The sequence below is a fragment of the Hemibagrus wyckioides genome, linkage group LG02 (assembly GCF_019097595.1).
Source record: "Hemibagrus wyckioides isolate EC202008001 linkage group LG02, SWU_Hwy_1.0, whole genome shotgun sequence".
NCBI lineage: Eukaryota > Metazoa > Chordata > Actinopteri > Siluriformes > Bagridae > Hemibagrus > Hemibagrus wyckioides.
In genome coordinates, this window is record NC_080711.1 from 13,549,630 (window position 1) to 13,575,934 (window position 26,305).

The window sequence follows — 26,305 nt, forward strand, 5'->3', positions numbered from 1 at the left end:
CTACAACAATAACAGGTTACTTACATTTATAGACAAAGCTGGTTGAGAGTTCTTCCTTTATTTTGGTTGAGCTAAGAGTCTTCAGAAAATGACAACACCAGTAAAAGAATATATTAAGCACTGATGCTTTCTGGTTTTTGTGGTAAATTGTTGGGTTTTCTTTAGGGAGCAAACGTTTCAGGGCACTGGAAGGACTTTGGAATTGAGGAAGACATTAAAATGGACGACGCCCAGGTCAGTGCCCTGACTACAGAACTAAGGGGTTTATAAAGACCTGGCCTGTCCTAGACACACCCATTATCTCTTGAATCTGACTTTAAATGGGGCTTCACATCTTTATTTGTGGTTAATCAGAATCACTGAATTGATGACAGATGTATAATACTTACCTTGAACATGAGATTGAATGTGATTGGTTCATTTTGAGTCACATACCCAAAAGGTGTGCACACTTACACAGTGAACACAACAAATGTTTTATTTTTCTTTCTCCAAAATTCTATTTTGCCTTTCACTGACATTATTTTTGGTTGCTATATTACATTAAAAGTGGAAAAAATATGACATGATTTATCATGTATTATTATTATTATTTTAATAACAAAACACAGCAATTTTAAGAGGTGTGTAGAATTTTTATATCCACTGTATATATCACAAGATATAGGTTTGCTTACAAACCACCAATACAGAAGAGCAAAATCAAATTTAACAATTTTAACATTTTGCAACCTTAAAGTACAGAATTTTAACACAACAGCTGCTGCTCCCAGTCATTCTGGAACAAAATAAAAAATATAAAAATATAAAATAAATAATAAAAAATATTGTGGTAAGATTATAATATATATATATATATATATATATATATATATATATATATATATATATATATATATATATATATATATATATATATATATATACACACACACTGATGAGGCATAACATTAGGATCTGCTGCTAACATCTTGGTACCAGATACCACAACACACCTTCAGGGATCTAGAGAAGTCCATGCCTTGATAGGTCAGGGCTGTTTTGGCAGCAAAAAGGGGGACCAACACAATATTAGGTAGGTGGTCATAATGTTATGGCTGATCATTGTATATATAACAATATCCATGAAATATCAGAAAAGCACACTGTGACATCATTTATCACATCATGTCACCCAGCTGTAGCCCGTGTTGTCTTGCCACTTTTTTGTCTTGTGTCCGAGTGTGCAACACTTTTTTTTTTAATTAAATAACTAATGTAATGAAAATAGTCACTTTTAATTTCCACACTCAGATTCTTGAACCTGAGAGGTCTCCTCTTTCTGTGCATTTTCTGGCTTGAAATCCAGTGTGCCATTAAGCTGCATCACCACACGCCACTGCAAACCCAAACATTTCTCTCCATTACCATAGCCATCAACTTGCAGTCCTGGACCCGAAAGATACAGCAGCCACTCGTTCTGTGCTTCTCCGCTATTTAGAACTTTGTGTAAGCTGCACCTCACCTGCAGATAGCGCTCCAGGACTGAGAGGATAGAATCCAGGGCAAATGCATCACTTCCTCGTCCTTCCCACTCAGGCTGATAGGACACAATGACCCTGCATGCCGGTTGCTGGCTTTTTTCACTTCTGTCCTCGAGGAAAGCAGCAGTGTCATGCAGGAGGGCTACGATGTGAGCAGCTGTACTCTGACAATCTTGCTGTGGTCTGTCCTGGACACACAAGTAGCGCTCCACTCCATCTACGATTAGCAAGGAAGGAAGTGGTGCAGTCTCAGGCACCAGCTCGTGAAGGGACGCCACATCCTCCATCAGATCCTCCAATGTCTTGGGATACACAAACCTGATTTTCTACAAAGTGAGAACAAAACAAAAATGCAACTTAAATGGATTGCAATATGCCTTGCTCTAAAATTCTTTCAACAACTGGTCCATTTTGGCCAACAATTACCTACAATATCTACATACTCTATTCGACTGTTGATAGACACACCACTGGGAGTTCATCTCAACTTAAAGAGCATGAGTGATGCAGCGGCTCTTTATTCCTTTAGACTGTCCAGCTTTCTCACCTCCTCATCTGTGCACTCTGCTCAAACCAATCAGCTTCCATGTTACTCACATTAGCAAACTGCCTATCAAAATCAGTGACAATGACCACCCTTCAGTATCACTGAACATGTGTCCAAAATAAATAAATAGCGCGCGCTATACTTCCATATATGGACACAAATACACGCCCACATTTCCATTTATGGTCATTAAAGGAGGAGCACTCACACGTTTCAGCATCACACCACAGGCAAATAGGATGGTAATAATAATAATAAAAACACAGGGCTATAATTTCAGTTGATTTTTTCTGAAGTTACTGATTGCAGACTAAGCAATTTTACATTCCTAAATATTGTTATGACCTGAGTTTAAACTTTACCTTCAGACTGTCAGGCTTGAGAGGTGTGAATGAATCTTGCACAGTTACTGGAAGGCTCTGGATTTGATTTTGTGTAAGAAACATCACTCTGAATCCCAGTTCTGAAGCTGCAGTTATAGCTGTCAGGAGTAACACAGACCTGGTGATGTTTTCATCTCCCACCATTAAAGTGCCTCTCTCCTGTTGAGGACAGACCTTTATATCACCTGACGCGTGTAGCTGTGAACCATACCGCTGGAAAACGACATTCAGTATGTCAACCATGGTGATTTCACAAATATATATAGGCCATAAATAAATATATATATATATATATATATATATATATATAAAGCTACTCTGGCGACATAAGATAACCAGCTCACGAGCTATACTTTCCAGAAATTTCCAAAAGCAGCACAGTAGCAAGCAGGCTAAGTTTGGCACCTAGTGCTTGTTTTCCCCGCGAACTTACAGCACCGCCCACTTGACTGTGATTGGACAGTAAAAAGTCCATCTCTTTATTTCGATTGGATATTCAATACGTCAATGCCCCACAATGTGCTTGTCGTCGTCAAATTACTTACTGCATTATTGATGTTTTATATATTTTCGATATCCAAATTCAAACACCTCAAACAATAAATAGCAACATATGTGTGTGTGTGTGTGTGTTAAATCTATTATTTCACATTCTGGACAGCAACAAAAAAAAAATCCACTTCCTTTAAAGGTACTTTCGTATTTCCGCTCAGCTCAAATCCCTTTAAGAAAAACCACAACAACTCAACAGCTGATGTAAAGATGGCGACTGTGTGCTCAGAAATAGCCGCTAGTCTGGGCTCCAAAGACTCCGGGAATGAAATCCATGCTATTTTACGGCGGTGTAGGGGTCGCCCCAGGCTGTCGGACACAGACCGAGCTCGAAGACGACTCGAATCCCGGAAAAAGTACGATGTTCGACGAGTTTACCTCGGAGAATCACACAAGGTCTGGAGCGACCTGAGACAGAAAACATGCATGAGCGACGCCGGACTGGCCGAGTACTTAATCCTGCTGAACTCAGTTTACGGAGAAAGATATCAGCAGAAATACTGCGTGTATGTGCAACATTTCCCCCTAATTAATGACTAATCTAAGACGTATTTATTGTGAAAAGCAATCATTAAAAACAGCGCTCTTGTCGTTTGCTCTTATATTTGCAGGAAAAACTTCCCAGAACTTTGCAGAAATCCGAAAAAAGGTACTCTCATGAGCATGCATTAAACGTTTCTGATCATTCATCGCGTGCACACGGAGTAAATCTATCCACTCATGCACTGGTCACTCAACAAATTGGGTCAAATGTTCTTTCTTGGTGTTTGAGTTCAGAATATCAGAGGTGCAACAGAACTTTGTTCAATGTTTATGAACTGTGAAAATCCATGCAGAAAATGTCAGGGAACACACCATCTGCCATCTGCCTGTAACCTTGTGTTAGTTCAGGACAACCAGCTGTCCTTCTCTCCTCTCTCTATTCTAACTTGACTAGCCATCCAAGGTTCTCCTTTCCAACATCAGGACGATCTGCCGGTTTCTATCTATGGAGGTCGCGCAGTTCAGTACCTTGTCATCTCTTGACTCTAGTTTCTCAGTTTCTACATTCTAAGTTCTCAGTTTCTACATTCCCTCTACTCGTTTCCTGTACCTACCTGCTTTAAAGTTAATTTGCTGATGCTTGCATACCAAGCCAAAAAACAGACCAGGGGTCACCTACGTGAAGGCACTTGTTACCCACCACTTTACATCAGGTCCATTTAGAGACTAGCATGGCTCAGTTTGACCCAAAGTCCATGGTAGACGTGCATCAAGGCTCTTGTGTGCAGACTTGAAGATTGAAGACTTAACCCCTTCCATGTGAATTAACTTTAAATGTATTGTGTGTGTGTGTTTTACAAACTTCTCTCTAACTGGATTTTAGTTTAAATATGTCTTCCTGACAGAGATTATAATGTGCTTCTGTAAGTCTCTTTGTATGTTAGTTAAATGCTGTAAATGTACATGAAGAGCATTTTTTTGTCTTTCATTTAGGGAAGAAGGTGGTCGCCACAAGCTTGCACAGCTTGGTGAGCTGGTATCAGCAGCACTGCCAGATGTGTTCCCATGAGCCCGAGTTACGGTCTGTGGAGCCAACGCTAGGCCTGTCCACTACCGTGGTATGGCAGTGTGATGCTGAGCATTCATTCATACAGCACATTTCATGGCCTGTGTGTGGGAGTAGTGAGACTGATGAGGACGACAACAATGCCGTGCTAGAGCCAGAGAAAAAGACAGCTGTCCGGACTAAAGCAACAGCTGAGAGCAACCAAAGGACACTGGCAGGTGTGGTTTTATGAGTAATCATAAACTAAAGAAAGTCTGGCTTTCTCTGAAGCACTGCAGAATGTGGACAATTGTTTGACAATTTTGTATCCACAAGTTGATTTATTGAACTTGCTTTTGTGATTTATTTTTTAGATGTCTACATTTATTATTATTTAAATGTGTTTTAACTGAAATTCTGAAAATAAATGAAATCTTATAATTATCTAATAATTTCCATGAAGTTGCTGTGCTGTCATTGCTTGGACATATAATGCCCATGATTTGTCCAGATACAGAGGATGAGCTGGAGACTGCCACAGCAGAGGTTTCCAAAGTGGCTCAACAGATGTCCTCCACTGCTTTCAGTCAACTCCCCGAATCCCACAGTGAAGCTGTCGCATCCTCAACCCCCCTGGGAGACCAGGTCATGTGGGAAACGGAAGCAGAACGAGAACACGACCTGGCCTTGGCTGACTGTGAAAATGAAGCAAGAGATGACTTTCCTTTGATGGAGGCGAGCAACTCGAAGCCTCAAGTTTTAGGAGGTCATGGTACTGGGACAGATGGTTATGAATGTGTGGTGGTCACAGCGGCTTTGATGGAAAGCCTGCATGAACCGGACGGAGCCAGTCATTTGATGGGGGGCATAGAAGAGAATGGAGCACGACTAGTCTCGGGTAGTATAACCCACAACCACACAGCAGCCACTCCGGTACAAGCAGAGCTCTATGAATCACAGGCACTGCAGAACATGGTGGGCAGCTGTGAGCTACCAGACCAGCATGCTACACTTCAGGGCTCACAGGTAGGCCACAATGCTCAATTACAGAAAATCGTACAGCGTAAGGCCAATTTTACACTGCACACAAACATCACATTATTGTAATGGTGGTCAGTAGTTGATTTAATAGGTTTTCATGCAAATTAAATTTTATTTAATTTTATGTATTTGTTTTTTTTTACCCAGCTACCTTCTTTCTGTTTCAAATTCACTTCTCTCTAGCTGATCATAATCACAGGATCCAGTTACGAAGCGATGACATCTGAAGGCATTGAGCTCAATGTGGGTGGTGGAGATGTGGAGGGGGTCACGTGCACAGTGATCGAGGGGATGTCCTACAATCAGATGTGCCATTCAGACACAATAGTCCAGAATAGCATCTCGCACACAGATACCATAACAGGTGCAATAGAGCTGCAGTGTGTTTAATCGTTATAAAAGTGCTACAACTGGGTCTTATGCTTGAAATGTAACTTTTACAAATTACACACCTCCCATGTGGTCATTTAAAAATAAGCCATGCGCTTTTTCTTTGTAAAAATGTAGTAATTTAATGTTTTTTTTTCCAGACCTGAGTGAAAAACAGCTGTTGGAGCCTAGTGAAGAATCCCACAGTCAGAAAGATATTCAATGCTCTCTCAGCAGGTCTGTGTGAATCTACATTTGCGTAGTTATACAACAGAGTCATTCCCTTCATGACCATGAAGCTTACAAAAGACTTGTTTTCTGTCTTTATTATTGTTAAGCTCAATCAAGGTAATCTAACCTTTTCATAATGTTGATGCTATCTTTTATGGCCTGTTGTCATGGCATCACTGCTGATGTGTTTTTTGAAAAAGCATGCTTTGTGGATAAAACAAAATCATGTATATGTACGGATACAACGTTCAGGTCTAAGAGGAGTCGTCAAGGTCCAGTTATTGAAGCAGACGGCATGCTGAAAATGTTCCACTGTCCATATGAGGGCTGCAGCCAGGTGTACGTGGCCCTCAGCAGCTACCAGGTGAGTAACAACCAATGTTACTGGGGTGCTACACAGCCTAAAAATGGGCAACTAGAGGCTTGCTTGAACACCACTCCTTATGATTGTTACAACTAATTGTGTCATGTGATAAATTGCTCAAACCTTTACACTTATTTACATTAGTGTTTTGTTTTGTTTGTTTATTTTGTTTGTAATTCTATTGTTGCCTTACAGGAATAGGAAGTACCTTGGCCACTGGGGGGGAAAGCAAAGTTGTAATTCATGGATCATTAACCATCAATTTTAATCACTATGTAACTTGCTAGTTAATGGTTGCATTTTCAGGGAAGAGAAATGGTGTGCAAACATGATTTTTGCAACTGTAGTTTGATTTATTGTTTAATGTCTCTGTTAGCTGTGCCTGTGATTTGAAGACAACTTTTAAGTCATTGTGTTGGTTAAATTTCACTTAAAGTGTATTGGACATGTTTACCAGAGAAAGTTAGCTCATTCTCATTAATGAGAAACAAAGCATGAATGTGAACCTATTACCTGAGAGAACTGGCTGTTATACAGTACATGTCAAAACTATTGAACTTGCAAGGCCGATTTATTGTTTTTGCTGTAGACTGAAGACATTTGGGTTTGAGATCAAATAATGAATATGAGAAGAGAGTTTATCATTTCAGATTTCCTGTTATTTACACTGATCAGGCATAACATTATGAGCACTGAGAGGTGACGTAAATAACTGATTATCCCCTCATCATGGCACCTGTTAGTGGGTGGGACATATCAGGCAGCAAGTGATCATTTTATTTTCAAAGTTGATGTGTTAGAAGCAGGAATCTCCAAAACTGCAGCTCTTGTGGGGTGTTCCCAGTCTGCAGTGGTCAGTATCTATCAAAAGTATCCTTTAAGTCATGTAATTGTCATTGAAGTCCTGTAAGTGGTGAGGTGGGACCTTACAGGACTTAAAGGATCTGCTGCTAACATCTTGGTACCAGATACCAGAGAACACCTTCAGGGATCTAGTGGAGCTCATTCCTTGACAGGTCAGGGCTGTTTTGGCAGCACAAGGGGAACCAACACAATATAAGGCAGGTGGTCATAATGTTATGCCTGATCGGTGTATATGTAGATGTGTTAAAGGTCATAGGGAAGATCACATTTTGTATCAGAACACTCAATTATTAGGTGAACAATACTGGAACATGTGACCTGACAGGCTTTTCTTGTTATGCAGGTGTGTTCTGTTTTTTTGTTTTTTTTTAATAGCTGTGAGCTTTTGCTCTTGGTTTTAGCCTTCAGTTTTACCTGAAGATGGCATTTGTTGTTAAGAAAGTCAACATAAAGATCAGAGAGCTGTCTATGGGAGCAAAGCAAGGCATTTTGAAGCTCACAAAAGATAGAAAAAAATCAGAGCCATTGCACAAACATTGGGCTTAGCAAATACAATAATTTGTTCTGAAAAAACACTGATGTGCTGACGAAAGATGAAACCAACAATTTGTTTGTCAGCAAATTCACAGGCTTGATGTAGTTATTGCAAGCATAGGGTATGCAAGCAAATATTAAGTGTTATTTACTTTCATTTACATTTATCTGTTCCTATATTTTGCTTATGGTCAGATACAAAAGGTACTATGTGCTGTTATTTAATACCTGTAGATTTAAATACCACGCAATAAAAGCTGAAATACTAAATTCTCATTCTCGTATTAAATTACGCAAATATCCTGGCGTGTCATAAACAAACGATGTGCCTTTGCTGTTCCAGTAGTTTCAGCCTGGGGCTGTAAATTCAATTTTGGGATTATTTAACAATACCAAGTGTGCGCCAATTGTGTTGGGATTTTTTTTTTTTTTTTTTTTTTTTTTTTTGTAAAATGAAGGGCTGTAAATGGATTTGATCTGTCGGTCGGTCTGTCTGTCTGCAGAATCATGTGAACCTGGTCCACAGGAAAGGCAGGACAAAAGTGTGTCCACATCCCGGCTGTGGGAAGAAGTTTTACCTGTCTAACCATCTGCATCGCCATATGATTATTCACTCGGGTAAATACACGTACACTCCTTCTGCTCATGGTTGCATTCACATAGCTCAAAGTTTAGTACGATTTGGACTCTTGGAAACCTATATCAACAAAATGAGTGGTGGTGATTTTGTTTTTATCTGAAATGTCTCTGCTTCAGCTGCAATGATCCAAGCCCAATATTTACATGTCATACGCATACACCACAGCCCAATTTATCCTCATATACACTTAATTTACATCAAACACACCCTAATTTATGCAGGTGAGCCGATGAAAAAAAGCATTCAGCAGACCTGTGAAGAGCTGTGGGGGGAGAAAAAAGTGAAACTAGGGCTACTTTTGTGCAAGGTCCTCAATTTGTTTGTTTTGTCTGATGTTACTTTTGCGGTTTATCTTGCTGCAATGTTTGAGTATGTGTGATGTACAGTATATTCATCTTGACAATTTTACGAGCAGTTTTCAGGTTGTTAAAATGGTATGCTCCTATTTCCATGCATTCCATTCAGATGTGAATTTGATCATACAAATATGCCAAAGATTAAATTAATGAATAGAGATATTTGAATATGAGTATGCTCGTTTCACAATGAAGGTTGACTGTTTGATAAATAAGGGCATTTGTCCGTTATGTTTGCTCAGGAGTGCGAGACTTCATCTGCGAGACCTGTGGCAAGTCTTTTAAACGCAAGAACCATTTAGAGGTGCACAGGCGCACTCACACCGGAGAGACGCCTTTACAGTGAGTTTAACCTGATCTCATTCAAATATCTTTTGTGAGTTTAACCTGCTTTACTGTTCATAGCAGTAAAATAAATCAATATTACAGAACTGAAAAACATCCATGTACACTATATTGCCAAAAGATTTGGAACGTCTGCCTTTACCTGCACATGAATGTAATATGAAGTTGGGCCACCCTTTGAAAGGCTTTCCACAAGGTTTAGGAGTGTGATTATGGGAATTTTCAGGCACTGATGCTGGATGAGAAGGACTGGCTCACAGTCTCCGCTCTAATTCATCCCAAAGGTGTTCTATCAGGTTGAGGTCAGGACTCTGTACAGGCCAGTCAAGTTCCTCCACACCAAACTCGCTCATCCATGTCTTTATGGACCTTGCTTTATGCACTGGTGTGCAGTCATGTTGGAACAGGAAGGGGTCGTCCCCAAAGTTGGGAGTTGTCCAAAATGTCTTGGTATGCTGAAGCATTAAGAGTTCCTTTTACTGGATCTAAGTCCAACCCATGCAAAACAACATCTGAATTCAATGATTTAGAGGGGAGTCCCAAAATCTTTGGCAATATAGTGTAGTATATTACAGAACTAAAGACTGTGTGTGTGTGTGTGTAAAATATAAAATCTTTATTTCTGTATTTCTGTAATACTCATTTATTAGAGCCATTAAATATGGTTTTTAATTACTTGGAACAAAGAAATTACATAAATACATGGAACATTTTAGCAGCTGGGCTAAATTTATCTACTAATATGGTCAATTTAACCTTTATGGTATCAAATCTGCCAGATGGTTATTAAATCTGATCCAGGACTGATCTAGTGTTTCAGGTCAGTATTGACATTCTGCATGGGCTTTTTTTTTTTACTTTACTTTACAAAAGACAAATGAAACCTGTTCAGCAAGCTGTGATGTTATTCCAGCAGCCCTTAGAGACTTTACCAAAATAGTCTGCAGTGTGTGTCCGGCTACAACAGTTATGTGTTGTCTTAGCTCATAGGGGGCCGCCGACTTCATAGGTTTAATCCCTTAGTTGCAATTAATCTAATTTTTTCAGTCCTTTTTTTAATGCACTTATCATATTACATTATGGTAGCAATAATAATAATATATCAATACAATAATTCATTATTGTTGATTAATTACTTAATCATCTTGCATGCCATCCCTGTGAACCAGTATGAAAAACAGCGGGTTTTTTCCTTGCAGGTGTGAGATCTGTGGTTATCAGTGTCGGCAGCGTGCTTCCCTCAACTGGCATATGAAGAAACACACCTCTGAGGCACACTACAACTACACCTGCGAGTACTGCGGCAAGCGCTTTGAGAAACTCGACAGTGTGAAGTTCCATAAGCTGAAAAGCCATCCTGACAGACAGACCACTTGAAAGAGTATGTAGAGAGGTGGCAAGAAGGATATATTTAATAAAATATATGTATAGGGGCTTCTGTCAACACCAGTTTTATTGAGGCTAGTGACTGGTGGGCAGAGTGAACGGTTTGTAGACTGGGCTCTGAGTAAGTGCACAAGCAGGAGGAAATGAAGAAACAAATCATGAAGGTAAAACTAAAGAGAATAGTGGTCTAAAGAGGCCCAGCGCAGCAGAAGTTAAACCTGTGTGTGCTAATTTGAGGCATAATTATTTTCCATGTGCTGTGCTGGTCACAGCTTTTACTCACCCGGTTATGGTGTTGCATGGTTCTCAAATGTCTTTGTGAAGTATTGTTTACAAAGTGTTTTGTAGGTTCATATTCTACTCCAAATCCTCATCTTGAGCTTTATAAAATGTGTTTAATTCATATTTTCAAACACATTTTAGGTTTGTTGAGAGAAGTTTTTTTTCTTTTTCTTTTTTTTTAGAAGCAACATCTTTTTAAGTGAGTGTGCGGTGTGGGTAGAGGGTAGAAATTGCCACTACAGAATTTATGCTAAATTATTTTAAGAATTATTGCAGCTGCAAACGGTTATTTATCAACATGTAACGGGTGAATTTATTTTATTCAAGGGCCAGTTATGTTTCACTGTGATGGACTGATGGCTCAGCCAGGGTGTACTGCCAGGGTGTGTGCCCAGTGTTCCTAGCATATGCTCCAGATATACCGCAACCCTAATCAGGATAAAGCGGCTACTGAAGACGAATGAATGTTCCAACCAAAATGCTTGTGCAGGTTATTACAACACCAGCATACCAGTATCAAAAAATAGGAACCTAAAGGATTAGCTGTGTTTCACATCTGTCTGTTTAAGGAATGACTAAACAAGTGCCACCTCAGACCTGTTTTAATTTTAGTGCATTCACAATCATTTCAGCTGTTTTTAAAAAAAATATTTAAAAGAAATGCAACTAAATTGTCTGAATTGAGAACATGTACGTTATGATATCCCTTAGTTTCCAGGATCTAAACAGTTTGGTGGATAAGAATGCATGTTAACCTCCGCATGTCAGGTTAATGGATGTAGAAATACTTACGACTATGTGTCACTGGAGTGTGTAATCAACTGAGACCAAAAATAAAACTTTTTTGCTCACACCATAACCATATAATGGCAAGAATTGGAAGTAAAAAGGAACTGTAAATATAGTGGCTCTAGGAGTTGTTTGAAGATTCCACTATACTAAGTACCATAACATTTGTCAATAACCTGGCTACCTCTGCCTGGAAGTAAAAGCCTGCCTTTTGAAGGGTCTTTTAAGCTAGATAAATGACCCCAAGCTATGACCGAGTCCAAAATCCACAGAATCACATTGATTTGCAGTACTGACCTCAATATATGAGAACAGCTCTCTTTTATGCAATCTTAATAATATAAAGACTTGAATGAATGGAGTCATTACAGGAAGAACTGTTATTATTGTTATTATTACCACCATACAGTATCTCTGTATGGTTAAACTCACAGTGCCACAAATTGCCTGTTCATCTCGTACACTTATTGTTGTCGGGATTCATTAGTGGTGCCAGTAATTGTGTAACAGTCTGATTGCATGTTAAAGCTTTGCTTTTTAATTTGTGCATCAAAGACCTGACACACACACACACACATGCTCACACAGCTGAGTGAACTGTGGGAATATGTCGGACTTATCATAACTGGACTTGTTTGTTCTTGTTTTATTTATTGTGTGTCTTTATAGAATAGATTTTTAAATCAGACTGTTATCCAATATCTTCCCTATATGCTGGCATTTTTTTTATTACTATAAGCTTCTGGAGAAAAGTCTGTTTTTTTTTTTTTCCTCAGTCTTTTTTCTCATTTTAAGTCAAACCACTTTAGCAGTGGTGCCTTATTTGTTTACCCTCCTAGATACACTGAGAAGAACAGATTTGTGTGTTTTCAAGGTGTTGGAAGCCTCAAGCTTTTGTCAGTGATCCGCTACGTGTAAATACTGTAATTGGTACCCCCTAAAAATGTCGATGCATTTACATATAATGTTTACAGCCCATTTTAAATGTTCTCCAACAAAAAAAAAAAAGCAGGAAGTGCTTCAAAAACTCTCACTTACCTGCTTAATGTCCTGAAATAAAACTGCATTGTTGATCTTACAAGGAAGTGACTGTATTACAGTGCTTCAATTCTCAGGGGAAACAGTCACCAACTATTGTATTTCTCGTTCCTTTATCTGAAACCTTTGGCTTTTATGATCCGGTTCGTTTGTTTCTGCTATATCTAAGCACTTTGAGTTGACAATCGTTTTGTTTTAATGCCAAATGGTGAACGGTTCAATGCTGTAATTCTGAAATTCTTTTCTGTGAGTTTCATTATGATGGTCTTATTATGTTAAAGTTATATGGAAAGTATTAATATTAATACTGTTGTTAATACTGTTTATTAAATAACAGTTCATTCTGTGGAAAAATTTTCTGTTATGATGTTTTGCTTATGCTTTATCTGAAAACAAGAGACTGGACTGTATTCATCTTGATCTTCTGTCCTTACATGCATATAAACTTTTAAGAGAGCTTGAACATTTGTTAATCTACCCAGACTGTGCGTAAACGTGCAAATTATTACACACTAGGATTTGCATGAATTCAAACATATGTCGTGAGTGTTGAAAGGACATGGACTAAAAGCATATTCTTTGTCATAACATTGCTCAGGGATTTGTACTTCATTAGAGCCGTTCTGTTTTAAATAACAATGATGTTAGACATTGTTTTTATAGCAAACTTCTCTGTTCACTTTTGTGTACTAACTTTGAAGTCAGTGACCAAGTTTGCAGTCTGCCACACCTCTAAGATAAATGAACCTGTAGTAAATAATGGACATATAAATCGTAGGAAAAAAACAAAAGATGTTCTGATTTGGATTGGATTTAGCCTTGCTTTGTTGGCCAGCTTTCTAGAAATGCTTTGTGGGCTTTTATCATTATGAAACCAGATTTTCTAGTCTGGCATTGGCTGCCCACTTTATATGAGCCTTCGTAGAAAAGAATTAGTTATTAAAGATGCAGGGCTATAAATGCTTTATTCTATATCCTTCTGTCTTTAATAATGAATACAAAATGAAGATGAAAACATTTTTATTCTCTATGTACAACTCAAGGGCGGCATGGTGGCTTAGTGGTTAGCATGTTCGCCTCACACCTCCACTGTCCTGGGTTCGAGTCTCACTGTGTGCGTGGAGTTTGCATGTTCTCCCCGTGCTTGGTGGGTTTCCTCTGAGTGCTCCAGTTTCCCACAGTCCAAAGACATGCTACTAGGTAATCTCATCTAATTCTACAGACATTAGATGGGCATAGGCATTAATGTTATGTACTGAATTTCATTTACACTTAAATGAAAGAACATTTCATCCTATTCAGTGCACTATACACCTGTACTGTTCATTCATGTAATTATCCAATCAGTCATAAAACATTAGTGCAGCAAATAAAATTATGTCAAGAGCTTCAGGTAATGTTCACATCAAACAGCCAAGTGAGGGAAAAATTGATCTGAGTGACTTTAACCTCAGGCTAGTTTCAGTGTTTCAGAAACTGCTGACCTCCTGTGATTTTCATGCATGACCATTTCTACAGAAAGATATACACAAAACATTTAGTGTGTGACAAGGATGAGAGAGGCCAGACTGGTTTATAGTCATAGTGGTTCAAAACACTTGTGAGCAGAAAATCATCTCAGAACTCACAACTTTTCAAATAATGAGACGGATGGTCTACAGCAAAAGACGACCATATTTGTAACAGTCTTGGCACACAAGTATAAAAATCTGAAGCTACCTTGGGCCCTGGCTCACAAAATTCAAAATAAGGGAAATGACTTTAGGAAAATCTGATATTGTGTATGAAGGATTTAAAATATCACAGGCTGGCTTACAGTATTAACATACTGTCCTCAGAATACTCCAGATTCTTACTGAAGTGGTTCAAATCTATCTATCTATCTATCTATCTATCTATCTATCTATCTATCTATCTATCTATCTATCTATCTATCTATGTGTATCTCTCTCTCTCTCTCTCTCTATATATATATATATAGATAGCTAGATAGATAGATAGATAGATAGATAGATAGATAGATAGATAGATAGATAGATAGATAGATAGATAGATAGATAGATTTGAACCACTATGACTATAAACCAGTCTGGCCTCTCTCATCCTTGTCACACACTGAATGTTTTGTGTATTTCTTTCTGTAGAGACGGTCATGCGTGAAAATCACAGGAGGTCAGCAGTTTCTGTATATATATATATATATATATATATATATATATATATATATACAGTGACATCATACTGTTCAGCTTTAATCCATTTACTAAAATTCTATTCTGTACCAGTAAACATGAGCCGTATGATGTGTATAAACACAAGCCTGTGTATCACCATGGCCACCACCTCGATGCACCCCCCCTCGCCTCCCTTCTCAAGTGGGACTTTCTCTACAGGGAACAGAAAACCTGCTGTCCCACTAGTTTTCTTTCATCTCTTCTCTCCTCCCTCCCTCTCTCTCTCTCTCTCTCTCTCTCTCTCTCTCTCTCTCTCTCTCTCTCTCTGGCAATTGTAAACCTGCAGCACTTCAGCCAGAATGATAGAAGCACAAGTGTAGAACAGACTAGCTGGTCCTTTGTATTTTCAGCCCTGTTTTCTTGTGGACATTCCGAAATTTAGTCTTACATTCTCCTTAGTCTCTTCAAGTCTTCAGTAAAGGTAAGAATTTCTTTTACTCACTCTGACTTACATGGAGCAGGTCTATTTATCTTTACACTAAGCTTCTTCTCGGGACTTCAACCACAAACTACTTTAAACAGACATTGTGACATTATTTTGAGTTTGATGTGTATCTCTATATATCCTGTGAACATTTACTATAATAGACACTGAACTTTTTGTGAGTTTTGTTGATTTTTTTTTTTTTGATTTTTTTATTTTAATTTATTTATTTTTTTAATAATTATAATGAAGTTATCTTCCATTTAACAAGCAGTTAAAATTGCCATTATGTAATTGGCTTGGCATTTCCCACTCTGAAGCTCTCAAGGGTTCTCCACAGGTTTAGCCATCTCCAGGATACGACTGTCACCAGGTGTGCCCTGAAATTTCCAGCTCATTGACCTGCAAAAAAAATGTAAATAAAAAATGAGTGATGAGAACAAATAACAGGAAATAAATACATTTAAAAAAAAATAATAAAGGAGAGCCTTGCTAGCATGTCTTCTCAGAGCTGTTGATTAATATGTGTTAGTTTTATTGCAATTATACATCTAACATTTTTTTGAAAGTAAGATAGGAGCTGAATGCCCGTTGCTGTTTTTTGTTTAAACAAAACATGAACGTTCCCGATTTCATCAGGGCACTCGCTAATTCAAACGACAATGCAAAACTCCAGTGAGCATCATACCATAAACAAAGGAAATCAGATGCAATTGATATAGTCCAGTTTCCCACTTTCTGTTTTCACTGAGTGGTTTGAGATTCAGGCTTCATGAGTACTTAATAAATCACTGAAGTAACTCACTAGCTATTCAAGTGTGATGCTGACCCGGACAGCGTCCTGTTTCTATGCATACATTCATACATGCAAGCAGTAGGCCATGTCAGGGAGACAGAGTGAAAAAAAAACACCTGTGCAATTAAAAAGCTCTTGAGATTTCAGTGTTGCTCTGATTAACCTAACACTAGATAAACATTGACATAACTAGAACAAGCCTCATGCTTTCTTTTGTGAAGGGAAGTACAAATAAATTTTATTATTCCGCATCTGATATTTGACCTGCACCAAATTTTGAACAGATAATGATTTTTGGGAAAGTTTCATAACAGGGAAGAACAAGATAAGATGGCAGGTGATAATAACTGCTGATTATGGTGCAGGTGACAGCTCTGGTCAGAATTTTCGAGATTCTAAACAACAACGGTTCAAATTCTGAATACGGTCAGTGACTTTTATTGGAAATGAGACGGGAGTAGAAGCTCTTTGTCACCATTTGGTCTCTTGCCTCATACGCTATGATTCCTCATGGTTCACCACAGTTTCAGCATAAAAGCACAAATAAAAATCCCTTTTCATATAAAAAGCTTGAAGTATAAAGTATAAAAAAACAGATCAGTGAAATTATTTTACACCTACAACACTTATAGTGGACTAATCTGAGCCATGGTATGGGCTGAATAGATTATGAAGACTGTTTTCATGATCACATCGGCAGTTTGCGTGACTGGGAGGCATTTAAATGCAAGCACATGGATCAGTTTTTTTTAAAAACCACTTCTTTGCATGGTGAATGGAAAACCACGAATCTAAACATCAGGCATAGAAGCATAACCTTATGTTCTGTAAGGTGGGGCAGAATACTAAATACCTTGGTATACGGTAATATTATTTTTTTTAAATAATAGTGTTTATAGTACATTTAGAATTCGTTTATAATAAAGACCTAGGTCATGCTTTTCCTCTTTTAGGTTGCCATTTTTTAACATTAACTGTGTGACAATTTTCCCTGATGAGGCTAAAAATTCCAGCTTAGTCTGAATAGATAGTGGCTGCCTGAAGGCAAGCCAAGCCTGTAGATCACCTTTTCATTTGTTTACCAGTTTTTTTGTTATATGACTAAATTGATCATTGAATGTTTGATTTCTATAGGAATAAGAAAAAAAATATGGAAATACAAAGGCTTTATTTAGACTTTTCTTTGAGATAAACAAATAGGTGGCCCATGGATATTTACATCTATATGCTAAAATACACACTCCACTTTGCACCATGCTCCTGCCACTCCTCTAACACTGCTCTTCTGATCCCACCTGATCTCTCAGGATACAAGGAAGGTATGCATCATTACACTTCTCTGTTCTGGCACCTAGGTAGTAGACTGAACTTCCCCTAGATGTCTAAACAGCTGAGTCACTGGCTGTCTTTGTGTAAAGACAATGTGTTACCTCTTCCTGAAATACTTGAACTAGCACTTGTTTCTGTGCTCTTCTTGCTGTATTGCCTCCTAACAGAGTTTCAGTCTGACAATATGAGTCCCTGGCCAACTGAACCAGTATTGATGTATTCATTATTAGGGATTTTAAAAGCACTTCTATAAGTAGCTCTGGTTAAGGGCGTCTGCCACATTGACATAGATGTAAATGTAAAATGCCAATCCTGCTTTTTGTCACTTCTTACAGTGTAATAAATTCTCAAAAAAGGTCAACCCCATATATAGAGACTACTTAAACCTTAAAAACCCATTATATCATATTCACATATCTTCATTTTGCATTTAGATGTAATGTTAGTATAATTTTAAAAATACATCACTATGCAAATTAGCAACCACAGGTACTGAATAAACCAGTCATTCATCTTGTGAGGGATTTGCTGCCCTGTTTTCCATGCATGCAAATGGCTTTCTCTCTCTATTCCAACAATCCAGGGGACTGATAGGACTACTGACATTCCTCCTTTTTATAAATGTAATTTACTTCTTTACAATGTTTATACAATACTTGTTGTCCTCTCTTTAATGGATTCCACCAAAAGGTTCCTACCATTGTTATGCCACGTCACTCCCACTTTCCATCACATCAGCTCTTTATTGTGTGTAATATCCTGATGTTCCTACAACGATTACAGTAATTGATCAAACATGTGACAGACCTCTTGGTGCGATCGAAAAGGTTACATTTGTATTGCTGTTGTCTACTTGTGATAAACAATAATCTAAATCTAAATAAGCTAAATGTGAACAAACAATTAGAGGCCTTGTCTGAATCTCTTATAATATAAAAGACCCTATGGGTTAAATGGCGTGTGATTTCTATATGGTTTAACCATTGTAGATATTTTAAAATTAAAGCTGTTGTTTTCCAGTTACTATCAGACCATTCTGTAACCTCTAACTTTACTCAGTAATGGAGAATAACAAAATTTTATAAAATGATCCGCTTTGGCTAAGCTAGATACTGAACATGAAGACAAAATTAGTGGAGTAGGATTGACAGAAGGATTCAGTTCAATAACTTATCACAGCAATCAGCTGTTTTGTGGATAGAGATCCTTAAAAACAAGAAGTTCAAACTATTTAATAAAACAGTAAACACGCAGACTAAACTATTAGTAATGTCTTAAGAAAACTGTATTCAAAGAACCGCCTTGGCTTTGATTGCTGATTGGATTTCACGTTACTTGTGTCTTTGTGTCTGTTTCAGGTACATCAGACGCTGTCAAGATGGGCTGCTTTGGATTTTTGAAAACAATGATGTTTATCTTTAATGGCATTATCTTTGTAAGTACAATGGATTTTAAAATGAATGCTAGAATCTTTATGAGTAACTTTGTGAAGGTTCTAGGCCAGTAAAGAGGTGTTGGATTTTGTCTCGCTTGTAGATCCATATGCCAAATTCATAGTCAAGGATTTTGTAACTCCAACCAAGTATAGATCTTTTTCACTTTCTCTCCAAAGCCCTTAAAACACACCCTCTCAGTGCCTCAGTGGTTAGAAAACCTGAGCACTAGCACAGAAGAAGTGCTTTCTGAAATGACAGGTTACATGATTGACAGGCAGGTCGAGATGCCCTACTTGTTTTTTGATTGGATGTTGGTTGTCCACCTCATTTGGGGTTTTTTTCCATCGTTTACAGCAGTGGTGCCCAAAGTTGTTTTTAGTCATGGCCACAGAAACACAGCACAAAGTTAGCAGTTCTTATTATCATAAAATCCATCCACAGGAATGGACAAATAACGCATGGAATGATTATTTACTGCAACCTCAAAGTTTTCTACATACACCAATCATCTCTTATACCTTTAAAGTGATATTAAATTCTCCAAACCTGTTACTAAAGCTTTGGATATCCCCATTGTAAATGAACTGCATGAGGGTTTTTGTGCTTTGAAATGCATCACTACACAAATTAGTAACAAGGTAACTGAATTAACCTGCACTGTCCTCCATGTTGTGAGAGTTTCGTTTCCTTGTTTTCTGACCTTTATTCTTGCATGCAAATAATCTATCCCACCACCTCGGTGGACAAAAAGGGGGTAATGAGGTTCCATGTTATCCTTGTATATTATTCTTATGATGCTTGTCGACAAACATAACACACTAAAGGGATATGAAGTGAAATGAATAAAGTTAAAACAAAAAACAAATCAGACTTATGAAGATTTTGGCATTCTCGATTTTTTCTTCATACTAATGTGCTTATTTTGACTATGCACTAAATGACCCAGTAATCCATATACAAATAAAGCACAATAGCTCAACCCAAATCATATGATCTAAACTGCACTACTCTACACTACTGAACAATGTACAAATAAATTCGCTATTCATTTATTCTATGCGCCAGGCTCATTGTCAGGAGGCCCCAAATAGTGTATAAACAATGTGTTAATAAAAGAAGAAATGTGATCTAGTGATCTTGTTTCATGAACTTTTTCCTCTTTCTCCACTTCTGTCCCTCTTCCTCAGCTGGCTGGAGCAGGTATCTTGGCTGTAGGTATCTGGGTAAAGGTAGATAATAACTCGATCATGGGCGCTCTACAAGGTCTGTCTGGGGCACCACCTGAGCTGAAACAGGTTCTGAATGTAGGCTACCTGCTGATTGCTGTGGGCGGTGTGCTGATGCTGCTCGGCTTCCTGGGCTGCTGTGGCGCTGTTCGAGAAAGCAGGTGCATGCTGCTTACGGTAAGTCTGCTGCTTCTGTTACAGCATTTATCACAGACTAGACACAGATAGATAGATAGATAGATAGATAGATAGATAGATAGATAGATAGATAGATAGATAGATAGATAGATAGATAGATAGATAGATAGATAGATAGATAGATATTTTATTGAATACTGGAGGAAATTCAAGCATCCAGTAGGCAAGATTATCAACACCCCCCACACCCAAAGTAATACTTAGCAGTGAAACTATAAGCAACAGACATTGTACATCAGACTGTACAGATTAAAATGTCGACCCATATAAGTAAAAAACCTATATTACAAAGTAGCATTGTCTATAAGGCACAGCAATGACAGTGAGTATCAAATTTTGTGCAAACAATGGGGTGAAAGATGTGCAAATGAAGTAATTTTAAAAATAAATAAATAAATGTCCAGTATCAGCAAGCAGACAGAGAAATATATGTAAAAATAGTTTAAAAATGTCCAGTAGCAGCAAGTTAAGACAGATGAAAATACGAAGTTAGATACAGAGTGACTCAGTTTGAGTGTTTCCACCCTGCTGTACTATGTTGGCTTTCTTATTTCTGTAGAGAATGTAATGGCTATAAACCATTAAACTGTTATGGAACAACTATTATGACGTCTTCTTAGTATGACTGTGAACTTTCATACAACTCCATGGAGTTAAACTCTGTAGTTTCGTACCACAGGGTATTTCCCTATCATAGAGGAACTAGGAAGCTAAGAATACTTAACTCTCCATAATACCTTTGAGGAACATAGTTTATAGGAATATAGTTATATTATTACTTATTAATTACAGCAATACACTATTAATAGTGTCCTTAAAAGTTGGGGACAGCTTTTATTCTGTTTGCTTATCTTTAAAATTTAAGCTACATAATACTATTCACATTCAGTTCCACACCCAGACATTCATTACTGACTAAAGAAAATTCTCTTTTAACATGTAATGGCTTTCATACACTGTGAAAGTGTGACGTAAGGATCTGTTCATTCTCTACAGATATCACCTTGACCACAGACAATACATTCTGTTCTTACAGACTGTAATCCTTACTAATGCTTATGATCAAGGATTAAACAGTGACGGAAAGTAGTACAAAGGATAATAATAATAGTGAATAAACAATACAAAAACAACTTTATATTATTTCAGTAGGGAACACACACACACACACAAACATAAAGCTTACACTGTGCTGAAGAGAATACAACACATACTTTACTGTTAAATAATTAAATTAGTTTCTGTAGGAATGATTCACTTGTGTAAAACAGGGAATTTGGTAAAAAAAAAAAAAAAAAACTGACTTACATAACTTTACAAATTACTTGTTTACATGTACAGCTGACGCAACTAATCTGAAAATATTTTATTTTCAGTGAAGTGAAAAGTGATAAAAAAAAAAAAACACCTAAATTATCAACAGTACATAAAGAAAGGAAAGGTTAGCTGGCTAGCTTACTTAATGCCGCAAAAAACTGCTGGAGACTGAGAAGCTTGCTAAGTTTGTTAGCTAGCTAGCCATGTTAGTTATGTCTCCACCTTTGTAGTAAGATATCTAGCAAAGATGCTCTTAAACATCACCCTGAGCATCACTTATCGGCTGTAGCTGCATCTAATATAATTAACATGGCTGTCAAACTTCATACTGTACATCAAAGTTTAATACTGAGCTTTAATACTGTAAAGCATCCAAATCTTTCTAGCTAGTCTAGCTCATTCAGCTTAGCTGCACATCTTATCTTTCTAGCTGGGTGTTGTGCTATGAAATGTTAATAATTTCAACTGATTTGGCTCACATAATTTGCAGAACATTATCACACCGTTTCCTTTTTTTTTTAAACCAGATAAATTGGGCCATGGAGGCTCAGGTGTCTCTAGTGTCTCTGACGTTGCTGCTGCTGAATACGCAACTGAAGTCTAGACTTTCAGTATGCAGCATCTTTGGGTCTCAAAACTGAATTATTTTAAATAGTTGTACTGGTGGTATACCAGAGGATTGTCCAAGAATTATGAAATTTACAGGGAGCTAATTCAAAATTATACAATTTTCAAATTGTGAGTTGGAGTCCTCCTTGGAAAGCTCATATTTACAAGTTGGGAAGTCGTAATTACGACTTCAGATGTGTTTAAGTCAATTTGTTTTGAGCAAGATTAATTCTTTTAATTAAATACAAATTATTTTAAATCACTACTTCTAGAAATCTAATAGCAAAGAATGCCATCAGGTGTGTTTTGCTTTTTTGTATGTTTTAATACATTTTAAACAACCTCTTCTGGGGTTTTTTTTATTACATATTATATCAGAATTGCAAAGTGCATTTGTATTTTGTGCAGGCAATTAGCTTGTTTTATCATAAATAATAAAAGAAAAAAAATCAGCATCTGAGACAAGTAAGTATTCAATTTCAAGAAATTCTATCATGTTTTCTGACTTCTGAAACTCAAAGAAAATCCTGTGTTTCTTATTCGTAATTACGACTTTGTGGTGCCACTCATGCGTTCAGCTTGTAAATAACTCATGACTCAAATGCATCATTTGTGGTCACAGAAGTCCAGATCACCCTCAAGGCACATCTTTACACATCCATGAGCCACACAGAGGAGGGATGTAATGTGTATGTGTAACACAGCTGTAGAATTGGGTTGAGGTTTTGTGCCCTAATTTTTTTTTTTGCTCTTTCTGTCCCCAGTTCTTTGTCATTATCCTGCTAGTCTTTATTGCTGAGGTTGCTGGAGCTATTGTGATTTTGGTCTTCAAGGGAGTGGTAAGTAACACAAACAATCTTTATAGATGCAGACAGCTGCTTTTGATGCTTAATGATTTCTGCTGCAAACTCTATCTCTCTCAGATACAATCTCTGATAGCTCAAGTGGGAGTCACTGTAGTGGACAGCATTCGCAAAGATTACGGCGCTAATGCAGATGTCACGGGTCTGTGGAACACCACTATGGACTTGGTCGGTAAAATTTGTTGTACAGGCAATCTTGATACCGTTTTTTTTTTATTGTGTTTCATGTGTTGATAAGAATTAAAGATGTAATCGGTAAACAATCCCTTGCCTGACATTCCACAAGCAGTTAGGGTCTAATGATTGGTTATTAATTTCTGTAATGATTGGTCCTTAATATCTGGAATTTAAATGCTGATATCTATGTCTTGTGTTCATTTAACACCTCCTCTGTCTGTGTCTTCTTGTAGCTGAAGTGCTGTGGATTCAACAACTATACAGATTTCACAGGTTCCCCTTTTGTCCAAACCACCAGTCTGTATCCAAAGCAGTGCTGTCAGCTTCAATCCTGTAGCCAACAAAATGCTACAATTGCGGTAAAACACGCTGATTTTATTTTTTTTATAAATGTATTTTATAGCAGAGACTACCTAATCAAAGACAGTACTGCAAGATTTATTTCCCATAAATTGACCAATTAAAAACAGAATGATAAGTTAGCTAGAGGAAGAGAGTGTGTTGTCATTAGTTTTTGGTATTTTTATATTCTAACTCTTCTTATTTACAAAAATAGTTAGAAACCCCTAAGCTAGAATGTGAAACTCACTAATATCCTATTCTTTTTTTTTTTTGTCTACTATCTGATTATACGATTTTATCTTTTTCCTACACAGAATGTTAATGGATGTTACCCTGCATTGATCAAACTTTTTGACTCAAATTCAGTTGTCATCATAGCTGTGGCCTTGGGCATCGCTGCACTTGAGGTAATTTAGCAATTCCCATTATCTTTAAATAAATGCCCTTGTCTACTAAATAACGCATATTCATAAGAATTCTTGTATCAGATGTTCGAGTAAAGATATGTTGTTCTTTTTATAGCATATTGCCATTTTGTTTTAGTCATTTTTCATGAATAAAGTTTCTCCTTTCTGTTTTCTTTTGACTATAAGCTCTTCGCCATGGTTGTCTCCATGACCTTGTACTGCCAAATAAAATCTACAGAAGCCTGAAACCTGACCAACAGAACAATCCCAACATTCGAAATTTACAAATACATATTTACTGAAAGCTTTTTCAAAATAAATGAATTGATTTTTAGGAATTTTGTAAATGAAGTTGTCTTTATGTTTCATATACGAACACTTGAAATGTGCACAATAATATATTTATGTTCTTTAAAGGATTTATTATGATTACTGTTTAATTTTATTCTTGATTCAAACATGTTATTTTCAGATTATTCAGTGTCTACTGACATAGTGTTATAGACATAAAAATGATATATATACCTTTTTTGCCAATTTTCGCAGCTAAAGTATCTGCAAAGATATATTAGATATGATATTTTGTGATAAGTATATATTTCTTAAAAATGCACCTTTACAAACATTGTTCTGTGTAAATAAATGACAAATGAAAAAAAAACTATAAATCTTTCTTAATATGTGTAGCAACCGATATAGAATACTTCTCATTAGTCATCTCTACCTTCTCCTCTCCTTTCTCTCTTCTCCTCCACCTTTAACCTGCCTCCCATTTCTTCTTTTCTACATTTAGTTTCTCTTATTACACTAAGATTATGAGAAAAAAAAGATTCTCTGGTATGACAAGGAAAAAATTATACTTTGGGCTGAACTGCCGGTATTACATCTGGCAAACCAACAACTGGTACAACTGGTAATACCATCCCTACTATGAAGCATGGTGGTGGCAGCATCATATGGTGTAATCAGGTGTGTCGAGTCTTATCCACAAAGGCCCAGTGTAGATGCAGGTTTTCGTTACAATGGAGCAGAAACCACACCAGAGTCTACTGAAAGCCAAGATTAGTTGATTAAACAGGTGGAATAAAATATGGCTCTTGCTTGTTTGGAATGAAAACCTGCACTCACACTGGCCTTTTCTGGATAAGATCAGACACCCCTGGTGTAGGTGCTTCTCAGCACCAGGGATGGGAAACTGGTCAGAATTAAGGGATGGATGAATGCATTCAGGGCAGTGGGGTGGCTTAGTGGTTAGCACTGTTGTCTCACAGCAAGAAGGTCCTGGGTTCAAATCAGGCTGGGGCCTTTCTGTGTGGATGTTCTCCCCGGCTCTGGCAGTGGCAGCTTGATGGACCTGGTGTTCAGCTTCACCACATTCTGATCAGTAGTCCAATACCTTAACCACTAAGCTACTACATCCCCAGCAGTGACTAAAAGTATACCTGTTTTTGTTTTGTCATTATAGATTATTGGTGGTAGATTGATGGCAACAAAAGCCAAACAAAAATGTAATTCATTTTAAATTAAATCTAAAAAGCAATACAATGTTTGACAACTGTAAGTTTTCCCAGCCATATCCAAAATTTAACAGCTAGCACACTCGTGTCCACGTGAGACGTGGTTGTACCTTCCCCTTCATTTAGTAGAACTAAGCTATTTATTTATTTATTTATTTATTTGTTGTTCATAGATGTAATTCCTAGTGTATACAGTTCTTATTCAGTTGTTTTTATTTTATTATTTATTAGACTGATTTTGCATGAAATAAATGAATGAACATAAAAAAAGACTTAAATAAGAAAATGAGTTTTTAGCATCGCTGGGGGCTAGTATTGCAGTCACCTAGTAAACAGTCACCAGGCACAGGGCTTAAAAAAGACGATAAGACATATGGCATGAGGAGCATGTGTAAATTTGTAGAGCATAAGAATAAGCATGTATATACAGTACAAATCTAAGCATATGTACTGTTAAGGGTCCTCATTGGACTTTCAGATATAATATATTTTCTATGTATGCCTTCATATCTGGAAGTCATAGTGGCTACACAGCCACTTAAAACGCATATGAAACACAATGAATGCATTTCAGTGCGTTCAATGCTTAAGGTCAATAATAATGATCAGTTATGCATATATTTATCTACCTCTATCTAGATAGATAGATAGATAGATA

The 26,305-nt window shown here is 37.3% G+C and overlaps 3 protein-coding genes across 5 annotated transcripts; 2 read left to right on the forward strand and 1 right to left on the reverse strand.

The window, feature by feature from the left end:
• Positions 1 to 917: 917 nt before the first annotated feature.
• swsap1 (SWIM-type zinc finger 7 associated protein 1) lies at positions 918 to 3,020 on the reverse strand. Of its 2 annotated transcripts, XM_058373681.1 has the most exons (3): positions 2,798 to 2,876; positions 2,433 to 2,666; positions 918 to 1,849 (listed from the first exon to the last, which is right to left on the reverse strand). In XM_058373681.1, the coding sequence occupies exons 2-3, from the start codon at positions 2,595 to 2,597 to the stop codon at positions 1,277 to 1,279; spliced, it is 738 nt and encodes a 245-aa protein (XP_058229664.1). In that variant the 5' UTR covers positions 2,598 to 2,666; positions 2,798 to 2,876; the 3' UTR covers positions 918 to 1,276. The 2 variants fall into 2 exon arrangements, with proteins under 2 accessions (XP_058229664.1, XP_058229655.1); XM_058373672.1 differs by having other exon boundaries at positions 2,433 to 3,020.
• A 58-nt stretch (positions 3,021 to 3,078) lies between these two features.
• On the forward strand, positions 3,079 to 12,747 carry znf653 (zinc finger protein 653). Of its 2 annotated transcripts, none has more exons than XM_058373659.1 (10): positions 3,079 to 3,511; positions 3,617 to 3,654; positions 4,482 to 4,772; positions 5,051 to 5,559; positions 5,758 to 5,938; positions 6,105 to 6,180; positions 6,427 to 6,538; positions 8,440 to 8,554; positions 9,175 to 9,274; positions 10,477 to 12,747. In XM_058373659.1, the coding sequence occupies exons 1-10, from the start codon at positions 3,216 to 3,218 to the stop codon at positions 10,652 to 10,654; spliced, it is 1,896 nt and encodes a 631-aa protein (XP_058229642.1). In that variant the 5' UTR covers positions 3,079 to 3,215; the 3' UTR covers positions 10,655 to 12,747. The 2 variants fall into 2 exon arrangements, with proteins under 2 accessions (XP_058229642.1, XP_058229637.1); XM_058373654.1 differs by having other exon boundaries at positions 3,086 to 3,511; positions 5,045 to 5,559.
• Positions 12,748 to 15,270: 2,523 nt separating this feature from the next.
• On the forward strand, positions 15,271 to 24,458 carry tspan34b (tetraspanin 34b). The gene is made up of 8 exons (XM_058405403.1): positions 15,271 to 15,427; positions 18,914 to 18,990; positions 20,179 to 20,394; positions 23,106 to 23,180; positions 23,265 to 23,372; positions 23,615 to 23,740; positions 24,038 to 24,130; positions 24,317 to 24,458. Exons 2-8 carry the CDS (start codon positions 18,934 to 18,936, stop codon positions 24,374 to 24,376), a joined length of 735 nt encoding a protein of 244 aa, XP_058261386.1. The 5' UTR covers positions 15,271 to 15,427; positions 18,914 to 18,933; the 3' UTR covers positions 24,377 to 24,458.
• The last annotated feature ends 1,847 nt before the right edge of the window (positions 24,459 to 26,305 follow it).

Excerpts from the sequence above, each read along its gene's own strand:
- tspan34b (XM_058405403.1), top strand. The coding sequence starts at position 18,934 with ATGGGCTGCTTTGGATTTTTGAAAACAATGATGTTTATCTTTAATGGC. Across the intron at positions 20,395-23,105 it reads GCAGGTGCATGCTGCTTACG|TTCTTTGTCATTATCCTGCT; the intron begins GTAAGTCTGCTG and ends TTCTGTCCCCAG. Across the intron at positions 24,131-24,316 it reads TGGGCATCGCTGCACTTGAG|CTCTTCGCCATGGTTGTCTC; the intron begins GTAATTTAGCAA and ends TTTGACTATAAG.
- znf653 (XM_058373654.1), top strand. The coding sequence starts at position 3,216 with ATGGCGACTGTGTGCTCAGAAATAGCCGCTAGTCTGGGCTCCAAAGAC. Across the intron at positions 6,181-6,426 it reads ATTCAATGCTCTCTCAGCAG|GTCTAAGAGGAGTCGTCAAG; the intron begins GTCTGTGTGAAT and ends TACAACGTTCAG. Across the intron at positions 9,275-10,476 it reads ACCGGAGAGACGCCTTTACA|GTGTGAGATCTGTGGTTATC; the intron begins GTGAGTTTAACC and ends TTTTCCTTGCAG.
- swsap1 (XM_058373672.1), bottom strand. The coding sequence starts at position 2,696 with ATGGTTGACATACTGAATGTCGTTTTCCAGCGGTATGGTTCACAGCTA. Across the intron at positions 1,850-2,432 it reads TCAAGCCTGACAGTCTGAAG|AAAATCAGGTTTGTGTATCC; the intron begins GTAAAGTTTAAA and ends CTCACTTTGTAG.